Source organism: Erithacus rubecula (assembly GCF_903797595.1).
Source record: "Erithacus rubecula genome assembly, chromosome: 2".
NCBI classification, from domain to species: domain Eukaryota; kingdom Metazoa; phylum Chordata; class Aves; order Passeriformes; family Muscicapidae; genus Erithacus; species Erithacus rubecula.
This window is the reverse complement of record NC_136685.1, coordinates 95,077,314-95,099,074: the sequence shown is the minus strand read 5'-3', so window position 1 is coordinate 95,099,074 and position 21,761 is coordinate 95,077,314. Positions and strand designations below refer to the sequence as shown.

Below are 21,761 nucleotides of genomic sequence, written 5' to 3'. Positions count from 1 at the left end.
GTTTTAGGGTATTTATGTGGACTAGAACCTCACAGAGTGTATTTTGGCACTCTTGTGTTGTGACAGGTAGCAAAATGTGAGTTAGCACCTGTAGGAAGTACCATAGTTCTGCTACAAAAACAGGTGCATCATGTTTCTTTTTGTAGTATAGCATTTAATTTGGCTCCAATTTGCAGGGCCTAATAAGGACATTGCTACCTCTGGTCTCACCAGATTTCAAAATGTGAAGAAGTTATTGTTTAGATGTTGTTCAGTATTTTTGAAGGAAAGTTGCTCTACATGATGTCATTCACCAGCAAGGCAATGGAAATGAGGGACCATTCACAGCAGAGTTAATCTTATCCTCTTTCCAGGTTATTTTGAGGGCAGCTTCTCAATAGAAACAAAGTCAGTGGAGCAGACATGAGACTAAACAGGTACAAGGGCCTGAGTGTTGAAGTTTATTACACAGGTACCTTGGTGTCTGGAGGGTTGGGAGGCAGTGTCATTTTTGTACCTTTTGTGGTCCTTGTACCTCTTTGTGCTGAAATACGTGACCATATTAAATGGCTATTCTAAATTAACTTTTCTCAGCACACAGTTCTAAAGGCAAGGCCTTGCATATTGGTTATAAACAGCATGATTTTATCAGCTGCTGGAGATACCTCCTCTTATCGAATAGCTGACTGCTGATTAGGCACTGCAGTGTAGGCTAGTTGTGGTTTACTCTTATTAAAGCATAATTATAGCTCAGACAAATTATAATTTAAATGCTACATTTCTGGCTCTACTGTATAGCAAAAAGAAAAAAGTTTTGGTCACCAAACTCTACGCACACGGAGGATGTAAACTCATGTGATCTGTATTTTTCTACTTTTGCTCTGTGATTTATATCAGATCTAGATCTGTTTGGAGGATAAAGTATTAGTTCACTAAAATACTCAAGAGGCATTGATTCTAGGGGGAGATTTTCTATTGACTTGAGTGAATAGTGCATCTGATCCAAGGAGGTAAGGTCTTTCTGAAGCCACCAAGAATTAGTGTGATACCGGGATATAACATGAGGTCATTTCCAGGTCTTGGCTAGAAATCAGCTAAGTGGGCTTTGTGAAACTACCCAGGCACAGAAAAGCGACAGAATCTGCTTTCAGGGAAAGTCGTAAGGATGTGTGAGTCACTCCCGAAGTATCAGGAAACGATGCGAGGTGGGGCTGTGACATGCACTGTGGTCAGCAGATCAGAGAGATGAGAGGAGAGAGCGTGATCAATGCCACTGGGGTGTTTGGCAATCTGGGTCTAATTGAGATTCTTCGGAGACTGCAAACCTGATTGGTTTTGGGTGTACCCTCCTAAAGATAACCAGAGTCTCATCCCTAGAAAATAGGTCGTGGATGATACCAATTGGGAAGCATTGTCTTATTTGTCTTTTTCTAACAAAATTAATGGCTTTTGAAAATTCGTTACTTTCAACTGGCTACGCTGACAAAGACAGAAACTATCAGAAACACTGATGCTCAAAAGTGCCCACAGTTATTTTGGACAGCATATATTGCTACATATATCATTATATTATAGAATTGCTCAGGAACTTTTCATTAGGACAGCTTCAAAATGTTTGCTTTTTTTTTTTTTTTTCAAACTTCATCATTTACGTATAATGAAACCTTGAAAGAACTGTAGGAAGAGGACAGTGTTGAGAAATTATGTACAGTACCTTATCCATTATGTGTTTCAGAAGATTCCATGTTGTCACAAATCGACACATGCTGCTGCTCAAAGGACTGTAATACAACTGGTGCTTCCATGTATTTTGTTTTTCCTGCCTGTTTGAAAACTACCAGAAAACAGGTAAGTCTTGTTACACTGATTTGAATAATGAGAACACTTGGAGTCCTGGAGAACTTAAATGCCTTGGCCATATGAAGCTGGTCAAGTATAGAGCCAATAAGAAAATAAATGAGCAGTCGTGTCTTTCTGCTAAACTAACTACTGTAAAAAACACTGTTTAAAAATATGGGGGAAAAAAACTATTTTACATGTTTGGGTCTTTTTGGTCTGTTTCTAGGTCATTACTTGTTTTTTTTAAATAGTAACATAGTGTTTGTGCACTTTGACAAAACTGTCATGCACACGGAAGATGGAAATTAGTTCAGAGGCAGTGGCAACCCTCTTTGGCTTCAGAAGCCCACAGCTTGGGTCTCTACCAGGTTGGAGACCTTTGAAAGTAAGAGTAGCTACTAGGAGGTACAGGGCTGTTGGTTCAGAGGTTCATAAAACTAGACAGGGTGTAGCCACAGGAGAGAAATGCTCATGCAATTAATGTATGTTCTATTTGTGTCTTTGAGGATTACAGAAACCAGCCTGTCTGATACGTTGTGGCATCCTCACCTCTCTGCCAGGGCTTAGTCTTAGCTCCAGAGGGTGTGGCCAGTAACAGGTTTGTCACCCTCGTCTTTACCTACCTGAAAATGCATCTCCATGGCTCTCACACTGACAGCATTTTTAGAATATCTATTGTCAGCATTGAAAATAACCAGCATTAGATGTAAAAACTGTAATAACTCCTCATCCAGACTACTGCACAGCAGTGAGGCAAACCTTCTAATTTCATACTGTGCCCAGTCCCTCAAGTTTGTAGAGTTTGGAAAGGGTTCAGAGGCAAACAGGAGATCACAAATTGTAGTAAAAGCAGCTCAGCTTACATTAAAATTATTTCAGTTTTGGAATTTAAGATACTTTATTCCCCCCCCTTTTAGCCATTCTCTGTGAAAGAAAATACAGACAGAACTTTGTCAAAACACCTGTTGAAAACTGTTTGAGAGAGTCCTGAGTAGTTTCTAACCAGGTTTGATTGCGTGACAACCTCTCTGGGCTGAAGCAGAACTGGAGCAGATGGTTATACAGACAGAGAGTTGTCCTGTCTCTCAGTGTGGTGTTATCAGAAGGCACATTAGTACTTCTGTCATAAAATCTGCCATTGAATTTGCTTGTGCAGGTTGCTATGGGCTGAGTGAGCATTGGATTTGGAGTCTGTAACCCCCAGTAACAGCCCACGGACACGGCTGTACCTGGCAGAGGGCAGAACCATCTATTCCTCAATGAAAACAGGGACACAGCATGCAGTTTCCAGGGAGCAGTTAACATGCTGTAAATCCCCACCCACTCTTGCCTCACTCTAATTTGTGTGCACAGTCATACCCCAAGCAAAGGTGAATAAATACACCCATGAGCTGGGTAGAAAATCTCATCCCACAAACACTGACACAAAGGACAGTAGAGAGTGGGGTTAAAAGAGCTGGGCATGCCATTAGTGGTTTGCTTTTCTTGTTTCTCGCTGAAATAAATTGTTTTTTTGTTGTGACTACTTTCACAGTTCAGGAGTTTCCCTTATTTTTTCCAGTTAGCAGTAGCTGTTACCAAAGTTCATCTGTTTCTCTTTGTACTTTAATTTACAGCCCTTGTACTAGTCATTTTATTGCTTCAAACTCTGAGTGAGAGAACTTTTACAACTTGTGATTACTGAACTTGGTGAAACAAGAAAGCTTTTTGACCTGTTGTGGAGTAATTATAGATCCCATTGCTTGTAGGGAAGGGCATTCAATGTTTAACAAACTGTGGCAATTCTGATTTAACTGTGTGGAGCCTGGACCATTGGATGGGAGCTAAAAAAAAGTAAATCCTGGACTTTTTCCAGGTCACATTTTAACTTGTTTGGTTTTAGTCTCTGAAGGGCTGTCCTTGAAGTTTTGCCTTCCCACTGCTGAACTTGATGCTGCTCCTTTCCTAGCAGTACAAGAGCACGGGTGCCAAATTATTTCCATATAAAACCAATTTCCTCTTGCTTCAGAAATTATAGCTACACTACTTTTGATTAATCCTTTCATGGGGTGAGTATTTGAATGCCATGCCATGCCATGCAAACATGGCTCTTGACAACAGAAAAATTGTCCTGTCTTAATTACCATTATTGTTTTATGTTATAGGGGCTGTGGTCATGGACAAAGATTCAATTGCGTTCAACAGGATAAAAACAGAGAATAAATAGATGCTGTGTTTAAAAGAGAGTTTGTGACCTGATTTATGTGACCAGCAAACTTTGAAACAAGATGACAAAGTTTTGTTGAAATTTACACATTTTGCCCAGTTATAGAATCATAAGCCAGCTAGCTAAAAGTTTGAAGGCTCCCACATGTTTTTTAGCCACTCAAACAGCTATTATTTAGGAAGCCTGCCTTCAGGAAAAGAATTAGGATGTTATTTTGAAAGCACCAATGTTTTTCTACTTTTGATGTCCATAGATAATAAGATATATTTCCTGGATAATAGGTTCCTTGAATGTTTTTTTGTTTGGTATATTAATGTGTACATAAACATTACATCAGTGATTCAAAGCATTTGTGTCGTTTGCCAGATGGAATGAAACACTTTCTAGCTAATGCCGTTTTGTAAAAATGATTTCTTAAGTCAAATTCTTGAAACTTTCTCTGTTCAGCCACATATTCACCTGGAAGATTTTTGAAGTCTGGTGTCTGTTAGTCGTTTCTGAGAGGAAAGAGGAGTAAAGGAAGAGGGGGAAGCTCCCATTTTCCAGTGTGAAGGTAGGCAATGCAGTCCCTCTGCGCATGCACAGGACATGGGCAGCGCCCTGGGCACAGTTGCACACACCTGCTCCTTGCTCCTGCCTCTCAGGAAGCCTCCTGCTCTTGGCAGCTGGAACCAATGGCTCCAGGGCCATGGAAGCAGAGAGGAGTCCTGATTATTAGGGCTCTTGGCACAATCCAGCATCATGAAAAGTCATGGGCACAACCGGGTAACAAATACAGCCATGGTTATTAAATACTTGCAAATCCAAAATGCCATCTTCAGTGGCTAAAAAAAGAATATGGTGGATGATGTCAGAAGGGTCAAAAAACACTTAAAGGAAAAACACTGCAGATAATCTCCTTTCCCTTTAATGTAAAATATGCACGGCTAGTATTGAGTTACTGATGTTGAGAGATCACTCATCTTTTGTGACGTGATGGTGAAGACCTAATGTAGCCTACCTCATCTATTTATTTTTACAGAGAAATTGGAACTCTTCAGATAAGACTACTTTGTTTCATTTACAACCAGCACACAGCTGCCAATACTTAAAAATAAATCTTAAAGGCTTCCCCTGTCTGTTTTGAATTAGTTAAGTTCATACAGGATATATCAGTCTATTTACAGTAGGAATGAACAAGTTCAGACTTATGTCCCAGGTATTTTATGGAGATTTGTTGCTGCAGAGTGCTTGGCTGCTTTGAGGTATGCAGGAACAGCATGTTTAAACATGCACTGTGCTTGCTGGCAGCCTCCCCTTTCCTTTACCATTTGCTCTTTTACTCTAGTCACTAAACTTCTTGTTCACTGCATAATTTCCAAATAATTTCTTCCTTCTATCTCCTAAATTTCTCAGTACCTGAGAAGAACTACAGCTGTTCTGCAACTTAAATATTAGAAAACACTGCTGTATACACAGATGTTCTTTTCAAAAACAAAGCTGGAAACAATTTCCCTGCCCATTCATCCATCAGTGACATACACATAAGTGGCACTGAACCATTTTTTATTTTAATCATACTGTAACATTTGTCAAAAGCAAGGATTAAATGTAAGGAACCTTTCCAGTATCCATGCTTACTATTCCAGTAGCAAACTGGTAAACTGTGTGTAGCCTGTGATGCATAGTCCTAGTCCAGGCACCATGATGCCCTAATAATTTGCTTCACACAACTCATCTAAATTCTTACTCTCTTCCCACATATAAAACAGGTTTCTAGTGACAGATGTGGGTTCAGGTGGTTCATCTGTTCCTCTTTCGTTTACTCCTGTGACTTGTTACACCCTTTACTCTGAAATAATTAACCTCCTGTCCAAAGCTTGTTTTTTAGTTGTTTCAGTTTCACTATGGGTCTTTAGGAATGGAGCTCTCAATCCATGAGTTTTTCCTTCAGAATGGATTCAATTGAGAGGCCAGGTTCCCCCAGCAGGATCAGCAGTCATCTCTACAGGGAAGAGAGAGGTTTTTTTTCCTATTTTGCACTCTGCAGGAAGTAGGAAAAGTCTCTAACTGAAAAATACATATTTTATTGGGGATAGTGATCTTATTTACAAGAATTAATGGTGGTCCTTCATGACTTTCTTTGAAAAGAAATACCAGGTGTTTTACCTGTGGTACTTTTATCTTTCTTATTGAAAAAAAAAATATAACTGAAAAGGATATCAGGGGCTGAAATATATATTGAAATAATATAATTTCATATCAAAATATAATTTGATATTGAAAATATAAAAATCTGAAAAAAGTATGTATAGCCTGAATGTAATTTATAAAAATACTATTCCTACATTTTGCTTCAGTGATGCTTCTTAATCTATCTATAAACAACTGATTCACTGAAAAATTTTAAGTCCTGTTTTTCATTTGAGAGGATCAGGCTGCTCTGCAGCTGCCTTTTTCAACCAAATTTTTAATAGCAGTATAACTATATTTCTCATATAAGTGAGTTCCAGTGTATATATGGAATTCCCCCCCCCCCCAAAGGAAGATTTTTTTTAGGAATCGCAGATCTTTCTAGTCCAGGTCTTAGTAATTTTATTCATATAAATATTATATAAAATAAGAAAATAGATACGCATATTTATATTATTTATACATTTGTATATAAAAAATGTAATTTCAAACGGTGATTAGCCACTCTTTATCTCTGTATGTAAACTTCGGGAAGGGTTAGGAAAGAGGCACAACATGAAACGCCGTGTGCTATGCAGGACAAATGCTGCATTGTCTCGGTTCAAATCGCTGGTGGTGAAACAGCGCTCCCTGATGTCCATCAAGAGACTTGGGAGTCCAAAAGCTCCACTCTCATAATTCTTTCAAGTTGAATCCTTGAACCATCCCCATGTCAGTCCTACCTCAGGCTGCAGAGTCCTGCAAGGAAAGAAAGGCAGAGTTCCAGACATTCTCACAGCTCTCCCCCACAAGTTCAGTTTCCTCGAGAACCTCAGTTCTGGCAGGCTGGGGACAGTACATGGGTGGAAGAGTCATAATACCTGTTCAATAACTTGATTGTGACAGATTTTTGAGTGACATTTATTATTTTCATATTTTGTTGCAGAACCACCAGCCCAAAAATTATTTTAGAAGTGGAAGCTCTGCATGGATATAGATTGACATTGTAAGTCACTTTTTATGGATGTAAAGGTGAAAAGAATAAGGAAGTATGCATGTCACAATTATCATTGCAGTTTCGTGTTTTGCAGTAGGGAAAAAAAAAGAAATATTTTGTTTTCCTGGTTCTAAAGATTTAGATGGTTATGTGGAAGTTTCTGTAACCCGTCTTCCCTCTGTTTTTCACACTTATCAGATGAACAGTAGTTAATTGATGAGTACTTTGAACTCCTTAGATGAAAAGTGATATGCAAAAAAGAGAACAATTAATGCAGGATAGCTCACTGTGAATAAGTGTCCAAGAAGAGAGCAAAGAAACAGACTTTGTTTGGTATTATCTCCACCTTGCTGTCAAGTTTTCTGATTTCAGCCTGTTCCATATAGATATGTTGTTAGTTGGTACATTTACCACTTGGTATGTTTTTTATCTCTCTCCCTGATCAGAAACTTGGCATAATCTTTCCCTGAATATCCCAGAGCATGTAAATAATGTAGCAAATTATTAATAGAGGGTGAGGAAGGTGTAAAGAGGTCTCTCTTCTCATTGCTATAACCAGTGAGGCCAGTCCCACTTTAATTGGGCTGCACAGGGGGAAACAATGAAAACGGGTGTCTTGCCATCTTCCCGGGATAAATCTTTAGCTCTTCTAAGAAAAAGCAACAGTAAGATCTCACACTGAATATTAGTAGCAAAGGGATTTTTTTCATTCTTCTTGTTACATTTCAATAGACTGCCTCAGATTAATTGCACGCTACTCCCTGCATTAATTGCCTCTGTAGAAAAGCAGCAGCAGGGTATCCTGTCCCTCTGTCTTTAATGATCTTTAGAGTCAGGTATTTCTTCTCCTTCGAGTCCTGTGTCTCCTGGGGAGACATTTATCATCCTGGGGAGATGTTTTAGCCATAGAATGATTTGGGTTTGAAGGGACGTTAGAGGTAATATTGTTCCGATGGGCAGGGTGGGTCACCTTCCGCTAGCCCAGGCTGCTCAGACCCCCACCCAGCCTGGCCTTGAACACTGCCAGGCATGGGGCAGCCACATTCTCTGGGCACCCTGCGCCTTGTCACCACTCTGAGAGTAGAGAATTTCTGCCTGGCATCTAACCCAAGCCTAGTGTCAAACAGGATCCATTCCCCCTTATTGTGTCACGGACGGACGGATGGATGTTTTGCAGCGCTGTCTCGCCCAAGCCACGCTCGCCGCTGGCTGAGGGCGCCGAGCCCAGCGTCCCCGCTCCCATTGGCTGCCGCTCTCTGGGCGGCAACAGGCGGGGCGGGAGGAGAGAGCGCGCCGCCGCCCGATTGGCTGGCGCCGCTGCCCGCGCACGCTGATTGGCTGCGGGAGCCGCCGCTCGGGGCGCGCAGGCGTGAGGCGCGGCGGCGGCTGAGGGCGGCGCGGAGGGGCGGGAGTCGCGCTCGCCGCCTCAGGGCTCCTTCGCGTTCGTGCGGGGCAGCCTCGTGGGGAGCGGTGAGCCAGCCTCCAGCAGCGCCCTGCCGAGACACCTACTAAATACATTTAATCCTGAAAATTAATCCGTGAATACATTTAATTCCGGCAAAAAAACCCCCTTCCTCGCTCGCCATTTTATATCCCCTTAAATTTCGCGGTTACAATCACCACAGGTACGTTTCCTTGGTGGTGCCTTCAGGGTATGCCCAGTTTGACATGAGGGATAACTTTAATTCCCAAAGGCAATTAGGAGCTCAAGACTTGATTTTTCATGGCTTAATCACAGTTCTGCTGTGTTTATGCTATTAATATTCATTAAAAAAAAAAAAAAAAAAGACACAATCTCAAATTGGAGGGAAGAACACAGGTTTTTTGGTAGTTCTCTGTGGAGCGAGAAGGATCTGACAAACAGCAGCTTTTCCTGGAATGACTCCTTTTTTTCCATTTTCCAAAGCTGACTGGAAAAAAACAAAATTGAATGCTCCTTCTACTGGGGAAAAATAAAAGCTTTATAAAATTAGACCTAAATCAAAGAACTCTACGTGGCTGTCTTAGGGCACAAGACTTAGACAGATGATCAGTACTGATAAAATTAATTTTCCATCATCTGAGATACAAACTCAACTGAAACATTTCATGAGAACAAAAAGAAAAGTACTAGTGCTGAAACTGACTGTTTTTATAGTTAATTTCTTCTTCTTTTTTTTTTTTTTAACAGGAACCTTTGCTTAACAAAATGAAACACAATCTGGTGTGCCAGACACCTCCCACTGTCACTGTTCGTGTAAAAGCGAGTGCATCCAGATCACATCAGAAAAAAAAACTTACCAGACTAAAGCGACGTGCTTTTAAAGACCATCAAGAAAATAGTGAAAAAGGGGTTCCTAGTCAGAAATATAAATGTCCCAAGGGACCATGTCTAGTTATTCAGCGTCAGGAAATGACAGCTTTCTTTAAATTATTTGGTAGGTTAATAATGTTAGATATGATTGAAGTGACAGAACTGAATATTTTCTAAGCTCAGTAATTTTGAGACTGCTTTTTACATCAAAATTAATGGCAATTCTTTATCAAAATGTTTTATTGTTGTATATATGTATTTTGGTATAAATATTTAATGCTTAAGTTAAAAGTACAAAGGCTACTAAACTGATGAAAAGTATATTCTTTAAAATTTAAAATGAAACCAAAGTGGTTTGCTACTTTTTATTTTATGATAATTTTCCTTCCTATTTTCTCTTACATTTCAACAAATATATGTAAAACAACGTGTATCTTATGTGAGACCTAGAAAACGATTCCTTGTCTCTTAAACGTGTTATTTACTGTGGGAATAAACACCTGGGAGGAGAAGTGGAATGGGAAGTTGATCTAAGGAGTGGAAGCATCTCTTCTTTAATCATGTCTTTTTCATATAAAATTTTGTATTTATTTAATTTAGCAATAGTGGAAGATTACAGCTGATTTTTATTTGACCCTTAAACACAGCAGTGAGTGAGAGAGAGTTCGTGGTAATTACGGTACATGGTCATGGACAATGAAGAACTGACCAAAAATAAGCAAGTGTTGCCCTATAAATGCTGCCAGGTAACCAAGGTGCAGGACCCCAGCAGTCTGTAGTTCCTCTGAAATAATGCTGTGCTATCACCTGGAAGCATGTAATGCAGGAAGAAAATATGAAAATAGAAAAAAAACCTGGTTATTTTTCACTTTTACCTGCTGTTACTGAGAATGGATGAAATGCTGCCAACAGATTTTCCTTACATTTTTGGTAGAGTTTGTTTTCTTCTGTCATGTAAGCTTTTTCCACACTTGACCTCTCCTCCTGCCTCAGTTTCTCTGTTCCCTACTAGTAGGTCTAGTTTCTTTTATTTTATTTGGTTTAATGAAAGAGCATCTGTTATTTATTTATAATACCTTCTAACATAAACAGCTTTGGTGTTTGAAATGCTACAGCTTTCTCTTGTTACAGATGATGATCTAATCCAAGACTTCCTTTGGATGGACTGTTGCTGTGAAATTGCAGACAAAGTAAGTACATTTCTTTCTTAGCTAATAAACATACATTGAGTGAGGAATCTGCCCTTAATTGCTTGACACTTTAATGCAAATACAGAATATAATCTTTTTCTAATGGTTTCACATGGAAGTTTCAAGGAAGTTAATGAATGCTTTCCTCATTGTAAAAAATGATGAAAATATCTTAGTGCAAGATGTGTGAATCAATTTAGGAAATTCTACATCTGAATAACACATTGATACTTCATTTTACATTTTGAAACAGTATCTCTTGGCAATGACTTTCGTTTATTTCAAGAGAGCTAACTTCACACCAAAGGAGCATACCAGAATCAATTTCTTTGTGGCTCTGTAAGTACTTTTAAATTATCTGGTTACATTAGGATGAACTTTGCACTACTTCTTTATGACACTGATAATTTTAATATGTGATGAGACTTCCTTGAGGCAGTATATAAACAACCTAGGGGGTGACTGGAACTAGGTGATCCTTTAAGTCCCTTCCAACCCAAACCATTGTGTGGTTCTATGATAATCTCTACATACTGTACATAAATAGTGCAAATGCACCATTCTTCCTGTGATGGAACAAGGTTGAGTAGCAGACAGGGGTTGCTTGCATTGGTGTAGTGACACACCCAGTGGCATTTTGCCTACCAAACTGAATCTCAGAGCTTTTTAAAGCATTACAAGAAATATATTCAGGACAATACACAAACATATATGTGGCTCACAGGTATTTGTATAACCCTATTTCATATCTTTGCCAAACTTTAAGGCATTTGTATCAAAACATTTCACCATGACAGGCGTCTCAGGAGTAACTTGTTAAAGTTTCTGTCAACGTGGTTTGAATCAACTGTAAAAACTTTGCTAAAGAATTTGTGGTAACTTTTTTGAACAGTCTGTATCTGACTATACCTGCAGAGGGTTCTGCATTTTCTTTCATAGTGCTATGTGTCTCAGGTCACTTTTTTTGGTAACATCACTTCTCAGATGCTCTGATTTGCACACTAGTGCAGGGGCAAAGGTGGCTGTTCCTTCTACTGTCACTGCTACTGTGGGTGACATCCACAGAGAATGGAGAAGGGAGCCCTCTGACTCCACTGAAGGTGGAAAAGCCAGGCCAGAACAGTGAAAGGATTAGAAGGGGACAAAGCATCTGGTGAGACTGGGATGGATAGAATACTGGGCTCAGGAACAAGTGAGAAAACTGAGCAGGAGACTAAAAGTCCTAGTTTTTTCCAAGTGTGATTTACAGGAGTTTAGTATCAGGTGGATCCAGAGGAAGTAAACATTTTCCTGTTGTCTGAGAAGACAATCCAAAACTAAAAGTAACAGGAGTGAACAAAGGGAAGAACAGAGACATTTTAAAAAATCACTTAAGTTTTTCATTTATAACTGAAGGCAGACCTGTATTTAGTTGTTTGCTCCTAATTTAATATGAACATCGTAATTTTCCAAGAATAGCTAAGATCCATAAAGTAAAAAATTTAAAGTTTAAGATTTCTGGATAGTTTTAAGCCTTATTTAAAGAATCAATCAGAAAATGTTCATTTTAGTTCAAGGGTTTCTTGTCAGCTTGGATAAAGATGTCAGGATGTGTTAGTTCTTGATTATCTACTCCTTTAGGAAACTCCAGGGTAAAACAGTTTTTACAAAACCTTGGGGTTTTTTACCCAAAGGATGCATATAGAACTAATTAAGAAAATACTGTATTCCAGAGAAGAGGCTGTATTTTGTTAGTGTTTTCCCTATGTCTGTTATTTTATGTTAGAAATCATTCTAATATAGTGGTTTAAGATTGAATAATATTTACAAGCATAAACATATATATATTTGAAGGTATCTGGCAAACACAGTTGAAGAAGACAATGAAGAAGCAAAGTATGACATTTTCCCATGGGCTTTGGGCAAAGCCTGGAGAAAGCTCTTCCCTGATTTCTTAAAGCTAAGAGATCAACTGTGGAGTAGAATTGACTACAGGGCTATTGTAAGCAGACGCTGCTGTGAAGAGGTAGGGAGGGAGATTTCATATTGTAGATGTTGAAATCACAACAATTAACACCAGCTGGCAATTTAGCTCTGTACAGTTTCTTCCCTAAAGTAAACAGATCCATGGGAAAGAACAGATGCTGCTAAAATGTAATGGTCCATTTATTTTCCATGATATTTTTTCCTTCTCCATTTAAAATACATTGTTTGAAACTGTTTTTAAAGTAAACTGGAATATTTTATATTGCACTACTGTTAAAAGTGAAGTTTCTATTGGTTAGAATCTGCTCCATGAAAATGTTTTTTTATTTAAAATTTACCTTTACTTGTTTCACTTGATTCACTTATACTTTTATGTGCTTTACAATTTATAAGAAAAAGTATATTCCTTCACTTTTCAGGTGAAGTGTGTATCTGGAAAAACCCTTGTCATGCTCTAAGTACATAATGTTTACTTCCAAATGGTGGAAAAGAATTTATTTATTCTATTTATCTAGAGGCCCATTTCTGAGGATGGGATTAGATGCTATGGAAAAAGTACAAGGAACAAGGAGAGTGCAGGATGCTTTTCCTTGCAAACCCTCCCAGCTTCCCACGGTTGTTATATCAGTGAGATGAACAGTCAGTTGATGTTTAGGAGTTGTCCAAAGACATCATCTTGTGTCCAACATCCCAAGCAGACCTGGTGTTTGCTACCTGACTGGTACCAGGATTACTTACTCCAGCCTAAGGGAGCAAACTTTCCAGTGGGACAGTATGAGACAGATAAAAGATGCCCATTTCAGCTACATTAATTCCCTGCCCTACACTAACAGGATCTCTTGTTCTCAGCTGCATGCTTTCCCCTTATTTTTACCCTTCCTGATCCCACAGGTGATGGCTATTGCTCCAACACATTACATCTGGCAGCGAGAGCGCTCTGTGCACCACAGTGGAGCTGTGAGGAACTACAGTGATCAAGTGCAGCTGCCCCGAGGGCCCGGCGCTACTCCGAGCGACTGCCAGCTCTGCGGGAAGAAAGGCAGATTCGTACGGCTCGGACTGTCATCTTCCTCCTCCTCTACTGACACGCTGGAGATGAGAGAATTGCGCTCATCCCAGAAATCCGACGACACCTTCTCAACTGCAAAAATGCACATCGACTCTCCTTCTTATAAAGCCCAAGGTATGGTTTGATATTGTGAATAATTTTCTAACTGGGGCCATATTTGCCCTTCGGAGTGCTGCAGGGACTGCTCTGTCCCTCTCTGTCACACCTTGGCAGAACTGTGCTTTAACCCTTATAGATTAATTTTCATTTTCACATATTGTATCTTGACTTCCTGGAAGTACCAACTGTTTTGTATTCAGTCTCTTCATGTTACTTTCATCTACTACAGTAGATTTTGGGTGCATTTCAGTCTACTTAGGCATTTGTTACTATTCTTGCATTATAAATGAAATTGAGAGTAGTGTTTTAAATGTTTATCATTGGCTGGAACAATAAGAATACTGGTGTGTGTAAAGTGAGTTAAGAGTGCTCATGCTGAGAGAATGTTTTCAAAAACTGCAGGATACTCAGTTATGGTATGGGTTTGGACATAGGTTTAATCACAATTCCCATTTTCCTCTAAGTATCTCATTTGTTGATAATTGATACAAGACTTTTAATACTGGGGTATGAGTAGAAAAGAAGAGCTTACTGTGAGAATTGTTTATGTAATTGAATCTCTACCTATTAATCTACTCACAATTGCATCCTCAGCCATTGCATTAGGATCCTCCGTTACAGACAGCAGTTGTGGGGCAAAACCATTATTAAATTTATAATTAAAAGTGAAGCACACTTGAGATGTAAACTTTCCCAGGCATCTGGATAAGGCCTCAGCTCTGCAAAGATACTCTCCTATACTTAACCAGTACAGAGTTCCTAATATACTTACCTACCACAAAGGTAGTTATTTATAGCTCTGTATATTTTATTTGCATATCTTCTCACTAATATCCAAATTTTCACTACTACAGTAAGATTGTTTTTGTTTTTGACAGTTTTAATGCAAATGTAATTCTCAAGAGATCCCTCAGCTTTGAAAAATTTGGCATTTGAATATTTCCTGAGAAACAAAGCAAATCAGGTGTTTACAAAACATAACTTAATCATTTAATGTGTTAAACACCACCACTTGCTCAGATGAGACCCAAAATAACTTAATTTTAAGTCTGTTTTTACTTGAGAGATCTTGCTTCTCGTCTCTGACAAAGGTCAGAAAAAACTGTGTTTCCTCCAAGGATTTGAGAATACTTTATATGAAGCCAAGCTCACAAATAACCAGGCAACTTGCAGCACAAGTGCTGGAAGGGAACCAAAGCTGTGCCTGTCAACAACTGTTTTGATTTTGACTTAAGCACAGTTTTATCAAGTGAACACATTCAGTGCATTTCAGTATCTCTTAGAGTTATGCTTCAAGAACTTTGTTCTTAAAGAAACCTAGAGTCATCAGTTGGAAACCAGCAAAGTATTAATTTCAAAGGGCAACCTTTGATCACTTGTTTTCTTACAAAATTTTTTTTTTTTCCTTATTTCTGGTAGACCGTCGGAGACTGTCCAGGAAAAGGCAACCATGTAGCAGCCTGGATCAAGATAAGTCCATGGACTGGTTTACAAGCAATGGAGAATAAAATGCACCTGATAAGACAGAAACAGATACTGTGATTTGCAGAACAATCTGGGCTGCATCACAACACCAGACACGATGATTCACTTCAAATTCTTCCCTTTACATAGTGGGATAACAGTGTTTCAAATTTGATGTGAGGTAGAAATCAGAGCAGTCATCACTTAAAAGTTACACAACTTGCAAAATGTAGCATCTACTTTGTTATGTTTTATTTTATTCTGATACAAGATTCACATCAGCAGTTAAGGAAGCAGCAGCAGCATCAAGAAAGCAGTGGTCGAAACTTTCTCAGCTTGATAAGGAATGCTGATTAAAAAACAAAAGTTACTACTTTAGTATTTCAATATACAAGGATTATTTTATTATTATAAGTTTTATTGTTTCAGATATAGGAACATACCAAATACTAGTACAAAAAAACCCCAAAAGTCAGTTTATTTGAAATAAAAATACCACTAAACTTTTAAGATAAACTTTTTCTAAGTGTCTCACCTGAATGAACTTCCTGCCAGTGGGATGGTCGGGCAATGTAAGGCACTGAGCAGTTTGTTTCAGCAGCATCACTGAGTGATTCTGTGAGAAGGACATTTTTTTTTTCTTTTTGTTCCCAGAAGTTTAAGAGCTACATGCAGACTAGAGTAGATAGTAGATAGAGTAGATAGTGTGCATGTAATATTTTTCCCTGATGTGTTCTCTTTTTTTTGTTGCTATCTATCAGTATATTCAGAACTCTTGGCATTTTGCAGATATATACTGTATATTTATTTACATAATATATATATTGTATATATATTTACATAATCATAAATATATATATATGTACATAAATATGTCAGCATTTTTGGATTTGCCAGAACAGCATAATTTTAAAACAGAGCACAGTTGCCACTCTTTTTCTTAAGAAATCCTTAAGTCCATCAGGGTCCTCTAAAGCAGCTATGAGATGAGTATAAAGAACTGAATTTTCTTAAAAACAAAAAATGGAAAACAGTAGTAGAATGGCAGTCATTCTTTATTGCAGATTAAAATTTATTTTCTATTTGGCCCAGAATTTTAATAGGACACTTCAACTTAAATAAAAATAGTCTTTTTTTAAACCTGACAAGGTCTATGCTGTTCAAAACCTTGTCTATTCTCAGCTGACCTAAGAAAACACCCTGTCTCTTCCTATACTGGATTATCAAAGTGCAGTAATAAGGTATCTCATCAGCAGTAAAGCTCTTACCATTGTATTTACTTTCTTTGAGAACTGCTTGATCCTGAATATGGATTTCTTCAGATTCATTTTGAAGTGGTTCTTCAATATTTTCTTGAGTTTCCTCCACTTGGCTTGATTTGCAATGCTTGAGTTTAGCAGGGAGTACTGACCAGCTTCTGTGAGTTACCTCAATTATCTTTTCACACAAAAAAGGAAGCTTGCAGCTCCGTATTCTGTCTAAAAGGTCAATAACCTGTGTGATGCTTTTGAAGAAATGCAAAGGATAAAGTAGTATTTTGAAAACTGAAATCACAAAATCTCAGTTCTGCTGACTTTGGCATATTCACTTTTGAGTTTACACAAGTCCTTCAGCTTTAGGGTAAAGGAGCAACCTGGCTATTGCATTGCAGAACAGTGCATTTATTTTGAGGTGCCATAAAGCCTGAACTTCATTGACAAGAATGAGAACATTCCCCAAGTAGATGCCAAAGGATTTGGCCAAGTGTAATTGATACTGAGTACAACTCCCAAAGAAAGTTACATCAGGAAAAAAACCCAACTTTGCCAACCATTTAATTAATGCTGGATAGGTATATCAGAAGATGCTTGGTTTTGTCCCAAGGCCAGGTAATGCCTGAATAAAGGTGCCAGAAATAAATACTTACTTTGCTAAGTACACAGCACACACCCCACCTTGTTTCAGGCCTAGGTTTACAACAGGCAGAGCACACTGAGGGTTCAGCATATCCAGAACTACCTGCAAGAGAAAGGCATTAATGTTCACTGTAAAAACAAATGTACATCTATCAATGTAGCATACAACAAAGCTGGGGGAAAAGAAAACTTATGAGATGCATACAACAGCATTATGTAATCATAATTTATTACTGCCTCTCAAAACCTGAGGTGCTTACACAAAAACACTTCCACAAAATGAAAGTCTTCTCTACTTACAAATGCATCTCTATTAAAACAGCAAGTATGATTTGACCAACTAAGCCTCCTAGTAATTAAATCCCATAGTCCTGATAGCAATAAAAACTTTTGGAAGACTACATTTACTAACACATTTGAATACCTATTTCTCAAATGTGAAAAAAAAAAATTGTTCAAATGCATAAAAAGAGTGCATTATGGTCACAATGTCTAACCTGTGTCAGTTTCAGGACTAAAAAAACTTGTGTCTTTGGCAATTTATCTATCTGCTGGTAGGAAAGTATTCAGATTGTAGAACAATGGGATATGCAATATCTGATCCTTCCTGCAGGACTGTTTCTTAAAACATTTTTTGAAATGTTATTTTTATGCTATGTTTCTTAAAAGATTTTTTGAAATGTTATTTTTATGCTATGTGTTATATTTCTTTGCTTGCATAATTTAAAAAAAATTGCTATTTATTTAAAGCATTTAGTAAGTAAGTAGTTGTAAGTAGTTTCCCTTACAGGGAAGAGTGGTTAACCTCAAGCTATTTTCCCCAGCATGACTACTTTTTAGAAAATCTGGATACAAAGAGGCAGGACAGGAGAGCAAGCCATAGCATTCTCCAAATTAGTTTAGTTACATTGTGCATTCTATATAGCTGATAGCAAAGTGGTCACATAGTTACCTTTTTAACAAGGTTATGTATTCTTCTGAAATTTAATATTTGAAACATGTACCTCAAAAATACCAGTTTCTCAAAAATACAAAAAAGAGAGTTGGTCTTTGTTTACAAGACATCAGTAAATGACTGTAATAATTTTATAGTACAGCTCTATCACTCATTTGACAGCCTGTAACTGAAACCTTGAAAACATTTGTATCTGACAAAAATTACAATGTTTCTTTCACTGATGAGGACTTGGATTGCTATTTCTCATGTTACACTAGATATGGGAATCCTGTTATGAGTGTGAGCACTAGAGGTTTTCATTTATGGAAAAAAGACTGAGTCAAATGGGAGAGTTGCTTGGATTCACTCACTGCATCCAGTGTTACAGATTTCACATCTGCAGCAGCTGTTGAAATGTCTTTAAGAATGAACTCCACGTTGTCTGGCCACTCATCCACGTGTCCTATTTCCCATGCAGAACGCCAGTGCCTGTAATTCTTCTTTGCTAAACTGTGATGATCATCTCTGATTTCATAACTTAGAACACGTCCTTTGGGCCCAACTGAAAACACACAGAAGACACTTCCTCACCACTTTACACTGCTGTTGTAAAGACTTGGGAAAAAAAAACCCCAACAAAACAAAAGCAAAATCCATAGTCTATAACATAAGTAAACCTTTCCATCTCCACTTTAGGAAATTATCACATACTCAACAATGACAATCTATGTTTTCTTTACATTTAAAACAAATATACAGAAAAAGTGCTGTCGTAGTTCTTTCACAGACAGAAATCCATCAATGCATAAATGAAATAAAGTGCACTAGTGCTCACAGCTCACAGGCTAAGGAAGCCTGCTCACTGATCTCAGCCCTACAGACAAGTTTTCTAGTGTACTCTTTGATTTACCCAGGTTTGTGTAATTTTCCTGTTACTGTCTGCAACAGCAATAAATTATTAAATCTAAATTTACTATTCTGAAATTTATCTCAAGTCAAATTTACAATGCTTTTCATAAAGGGAACATTTCCAGGCTGTGCAGGCAGACAGCAGTGCACTGCTGTATTACTCCATATTTGTATTACTCCAATTCCTCTCACTAACTTCTCTCTCCTTCCTGCTTTGGAATGGGTACAGGCAGCTTTCAGGAAGCAGCAGCTCCCTGGGTCAGTTCTGAGCCTCTCCAAGCAATTTCAGTTTGAAGTCACCAGGCTCCTTCCCTCACCTATGTGATCCCACTGCAAAATCCATGCAGGTAATTGAGTAAAAAAAGGGATGGATTTCCCAACAGTTGCTCCTTGATCCAGCTCACCCTGCATCAGAGGCCAGAACCAACTTGTAAGAAAGGGAAGTTTTTAGCATGCTGCCTTTGATCACCTGAAGCAGCTGTAGGGTCCCAGTGCCAACTCCTCGTTACTTCAGATTATCAGTTTAGAAACACTAGAAAAATAAAATTCTTCACACTGGTTGGGGGGACGACTCAGCCTTACCCCCAGTCATTCAAAGTAATTCCCACTTTTTGAAACAGCATTTTAAAAAATAAGAACAAGGTGGAATATCTAGGCAAAGCTTCACTACTATGAAGCTACAGTATGTCAAGTCTGCATACATCATATTTTCCAGTTCTCAAAGATCTTAAAGTTATGGCAAATATCACTCTCTTAACTTTATCCTGTTTCATGTCAGTAGTTTCTGGGAATTATTAAAGAAAGTATAAATATAAGATTAAGAACAATTAAGAAATGAATGAAATCTGTTAAATCAACAGGAATTTTGGAAATTAAATAATTCCACGGACATAGGTAAGGTGTCCAATAGATTTAAATTCTAGCATTTATCCACATATCAGTTGTTTTCCTTGTTGGGTATTACTGATGTGTATTTAATGGTGGCAAACGCAGCCACCATTAGGAAACAGCAAGTCAAATCTATTTATTTCTGTGTTAGCACCAAAGTGTGTTCAGCTGTGACTAAAACTGGCAGTCTTTGGTGTCAATTTAAATTCAATACATTTAAAAATAGCAATGCAATTTCATTTCTTTTTGCCACTCCTCAAAATAGAGCTGATCTGGCACACAACAGCTGCACTCTTCCCTTGGATTCCAGAGTTAGCAGCCTGGTAATGCCAATGATTTTGCCAACTTGGCCCATTTACAGCTAAATTAATGTGATTAGAAAAAAATCTGCTGGACAAGACTGAAAAATGAGGGGAATAATTGGCAAGTTCAGGTGTGCCTGTATGAAATGGCCACAGTAGGCTGAATATTGAAGGCAGGAAAATCAGTTGCTGTATTTAGCAAGAGCCAGCTTTTGCCATAGCCAGTAGCAGGAATCCCATCTCTTTGGGTTTGGGGTCTGCCTGTAGGGCAAGATGAGGAGAGCTAGACTCTTCCTTACCCTCTCTCTAAATGGAAAGAGAAGCACTGATGTTTTGTCAGCTTCTAGCTCCTACAGCAGCACTATTCGCATTGAGGATAATCCCATGCCAGCTTCATAATCCCAACAGAACTAAAAAACCCCAAACACTAGTTTACTCCAGAAAGATGATCAGAAGAACAAAGCAACAGCAGTAGGAGGCAGAAGGAGGGAGAGGGAGCAGAGGTGCAAGTGCAGACATTGAAACTTGGGCCCAACATATCAAGACCAGCTGGGATGGTTGAAACTCAGCTTTCTGCGAGGCATTCAGTAACCATTTACACTACAGCCCTGCAAGCACAGTCACAAGGGTTTGCAGTCCCTGTGCTGATGTAATTTTCCTTCAAGTCAAATTATCTGTGAACACATCAGCTGCAGCAAAGCTTTTGTAAGCTGAGTAATAAGAGAACGGTAAGTATTTGGGAAAAAAACCCCCAAAAAACAGCATGTTAGTAAATACAGTGTTGTCTAAAGCCAGGTTCTCACCTGCTCTTGACAGAAACAAGCTCATAGCGCCAGACCCGCTGCCAGTTTCCAACACGGTGTCTCCCGGGTGGATATCCATCATCATTAAAATAGCACTTACATCCTGCGAGCGAGAAAAACACGGAACGTTACTATTCGCCAAAAATTAAAGGTGAGATTCGGCCAGCGACCTGCCAGCCATCAGCCGGTACCTTGGGGTAGGCGATGGTGGGTCCCCGCGGCATGAGCAGCACGTACTCGTCCAGCGAGGGCCGCCGCAGCAGCAGCCGCGCCCCGCCCGAGGCGCGCAGCACCTGCCCGGGCAGCTGCCCGATGATGGCGCGGTGGGGCAGCACGCCGCTGGGAGTGCTCAGCACCGCCTCCGCCGCCAGCCGGCACAGCAGCTTCAGCGGCTTGTTGTACTTCCTCCGCATCTCCGCCAGCGCCAGCTCCCCGGCGCGGAAAGCGCCGCAACGCGGCCCCGCCACCTCCACCTCCTCCTTCTCCTCAGGGGCAGCCTGAGGCGGCGGCGCTGCCGCGCACCGCGCCACCGCCGCCGCTTCCTCGGGCGGCAGCAGCCGCCTCACCCGCTCCAGCGGCGACAGCGAAGTCTCCCATGCCCGCCTCCGAGGAAAAGAGGAAGAAGAGGAGGAGGAGGAAGAGGAGGCAGCCGCCCGCTGCAGCGCGCGCCAGACCCTCATGGAGCGGCGGCAGGCGGGAAAAGGGGGCGCGGCTCCTGTTCGCAGCTGTCGCCCCGCGCGCCTGCGCCGCACGCCCCGATGACGCCGTACGGCGT

General features: G+C 39.5%; 2 protein-coding genes across 5 annotated transcripts in view; one reads left to right on the top strand and one right to left on the bottom strand.

Annotated features, from left to right (window-relative positions):
* TRMT61B (tRNA methyltransferase 61B) overlaps window positions 1-21,759 on the bottom strand; it is a 253,837-nt gene extending 232,078 nt beyond the window's left edge. The window contains exons 1-7 of one of the 3 annotated variants that reach the window (XM_079333509.1): window positions 21,178-21,759; window positions 20,987-21,089; window positions 18,456-18,646; window positions 17,159-17,250; window positions 16,521-16,756; window positions 15,788-15,868; window positions 15,551-15,601 (exon numbers count right to left, since the gene is read on the bottom strand). In XM_079333509.1, coding sequence (XP_079189635.1) covers window positions 15,558-15,601; window positions 15,788-15,868; window positions 16,521-16,756; window positions 17,159-17,250; window positions 18,456-18,646; window positions 20,987-21,089; window positions 21,178-21,666 — 1,236 coding nt within the window. In that variant the 5' untranslated portion in view covers window positions 21,667-21,759 and the 3' untranslated portion in view covers window positions 15,551-15,557. Of the gene's footprint in view, window positions 1-14,770; window positions 15,304-15,489; window positions 15,602-15,787; window positions 15,869-16,520; window positions 16,757-17,158; window positions 17,251-18,455; window positions 18,647-20,986; window positions 21,090-21,177 lie in introns of those variants that run through there. The other 2 variants (XM_079333507.1, XM_079333508.1) reach the window with 2 other exon arrangements.
* On the top strand, window positions 1,700-15,375 carry SPDYA (speedy/RINGO cell cycle regulator family member A). Of its 2 annotated transcripts, none has more exons than XM_079333510.1 (7): window positions 1,700-1,827; window positions 9,343-9,589; window positions 10,597-10,655; window positions 10,909-10,994; window positions 12,489-12,660; window positions 13,512-13,803; window positions 15,208-15,375. In XM_079333510.1, exons 1-7 carry the CDS (start codon window positions 1,723-1,725, stop codon window positions 15,294-15,296), a joined length of 1,050 nt encoding a protein of 349 aa, XP_079189636.1. In that variant the 5' UTR covers window positions 1,700-1,722; the 3' UTR covers window positions 15,297-15,375. The 2 variants fall into 2 exon arrangements, with proteins under 2 accessions (XP_079189636.1, XP_079189637.1); XM_079333511.1 differs by lacking the exon at window positions 1,700-1,827 and adding an exon at window positions 8,661-8,797.
* Window positions 21,760-21,761: the final 2 nt, after the last annotated feature.

Excerpts from the sequence above, each read along its gene's own strand:
- SPDYA (XM_079333510.1), top strand. The coding sequence starts at position 1,723 with ATGTTGTCACAAATCGACACATGCTGCTGCTCAAAGGACTGTAATACA. Across the intron at positions 9,590-10,596 it reads AGCTTTCTTTAAATTATTTG|ATGATGATCTAATCCAAGAC; the intron begins GTAGGTTAATAA and ends CTCTTGTTACAG. Across the intron at positions 10,995-12,488 it reads ATCAATTTCTTTGTGGCTCT|GTATCTGGCAAACACAGTTG; the intron begins GTAAGTACTTTT and ends ATATATTTGAAG.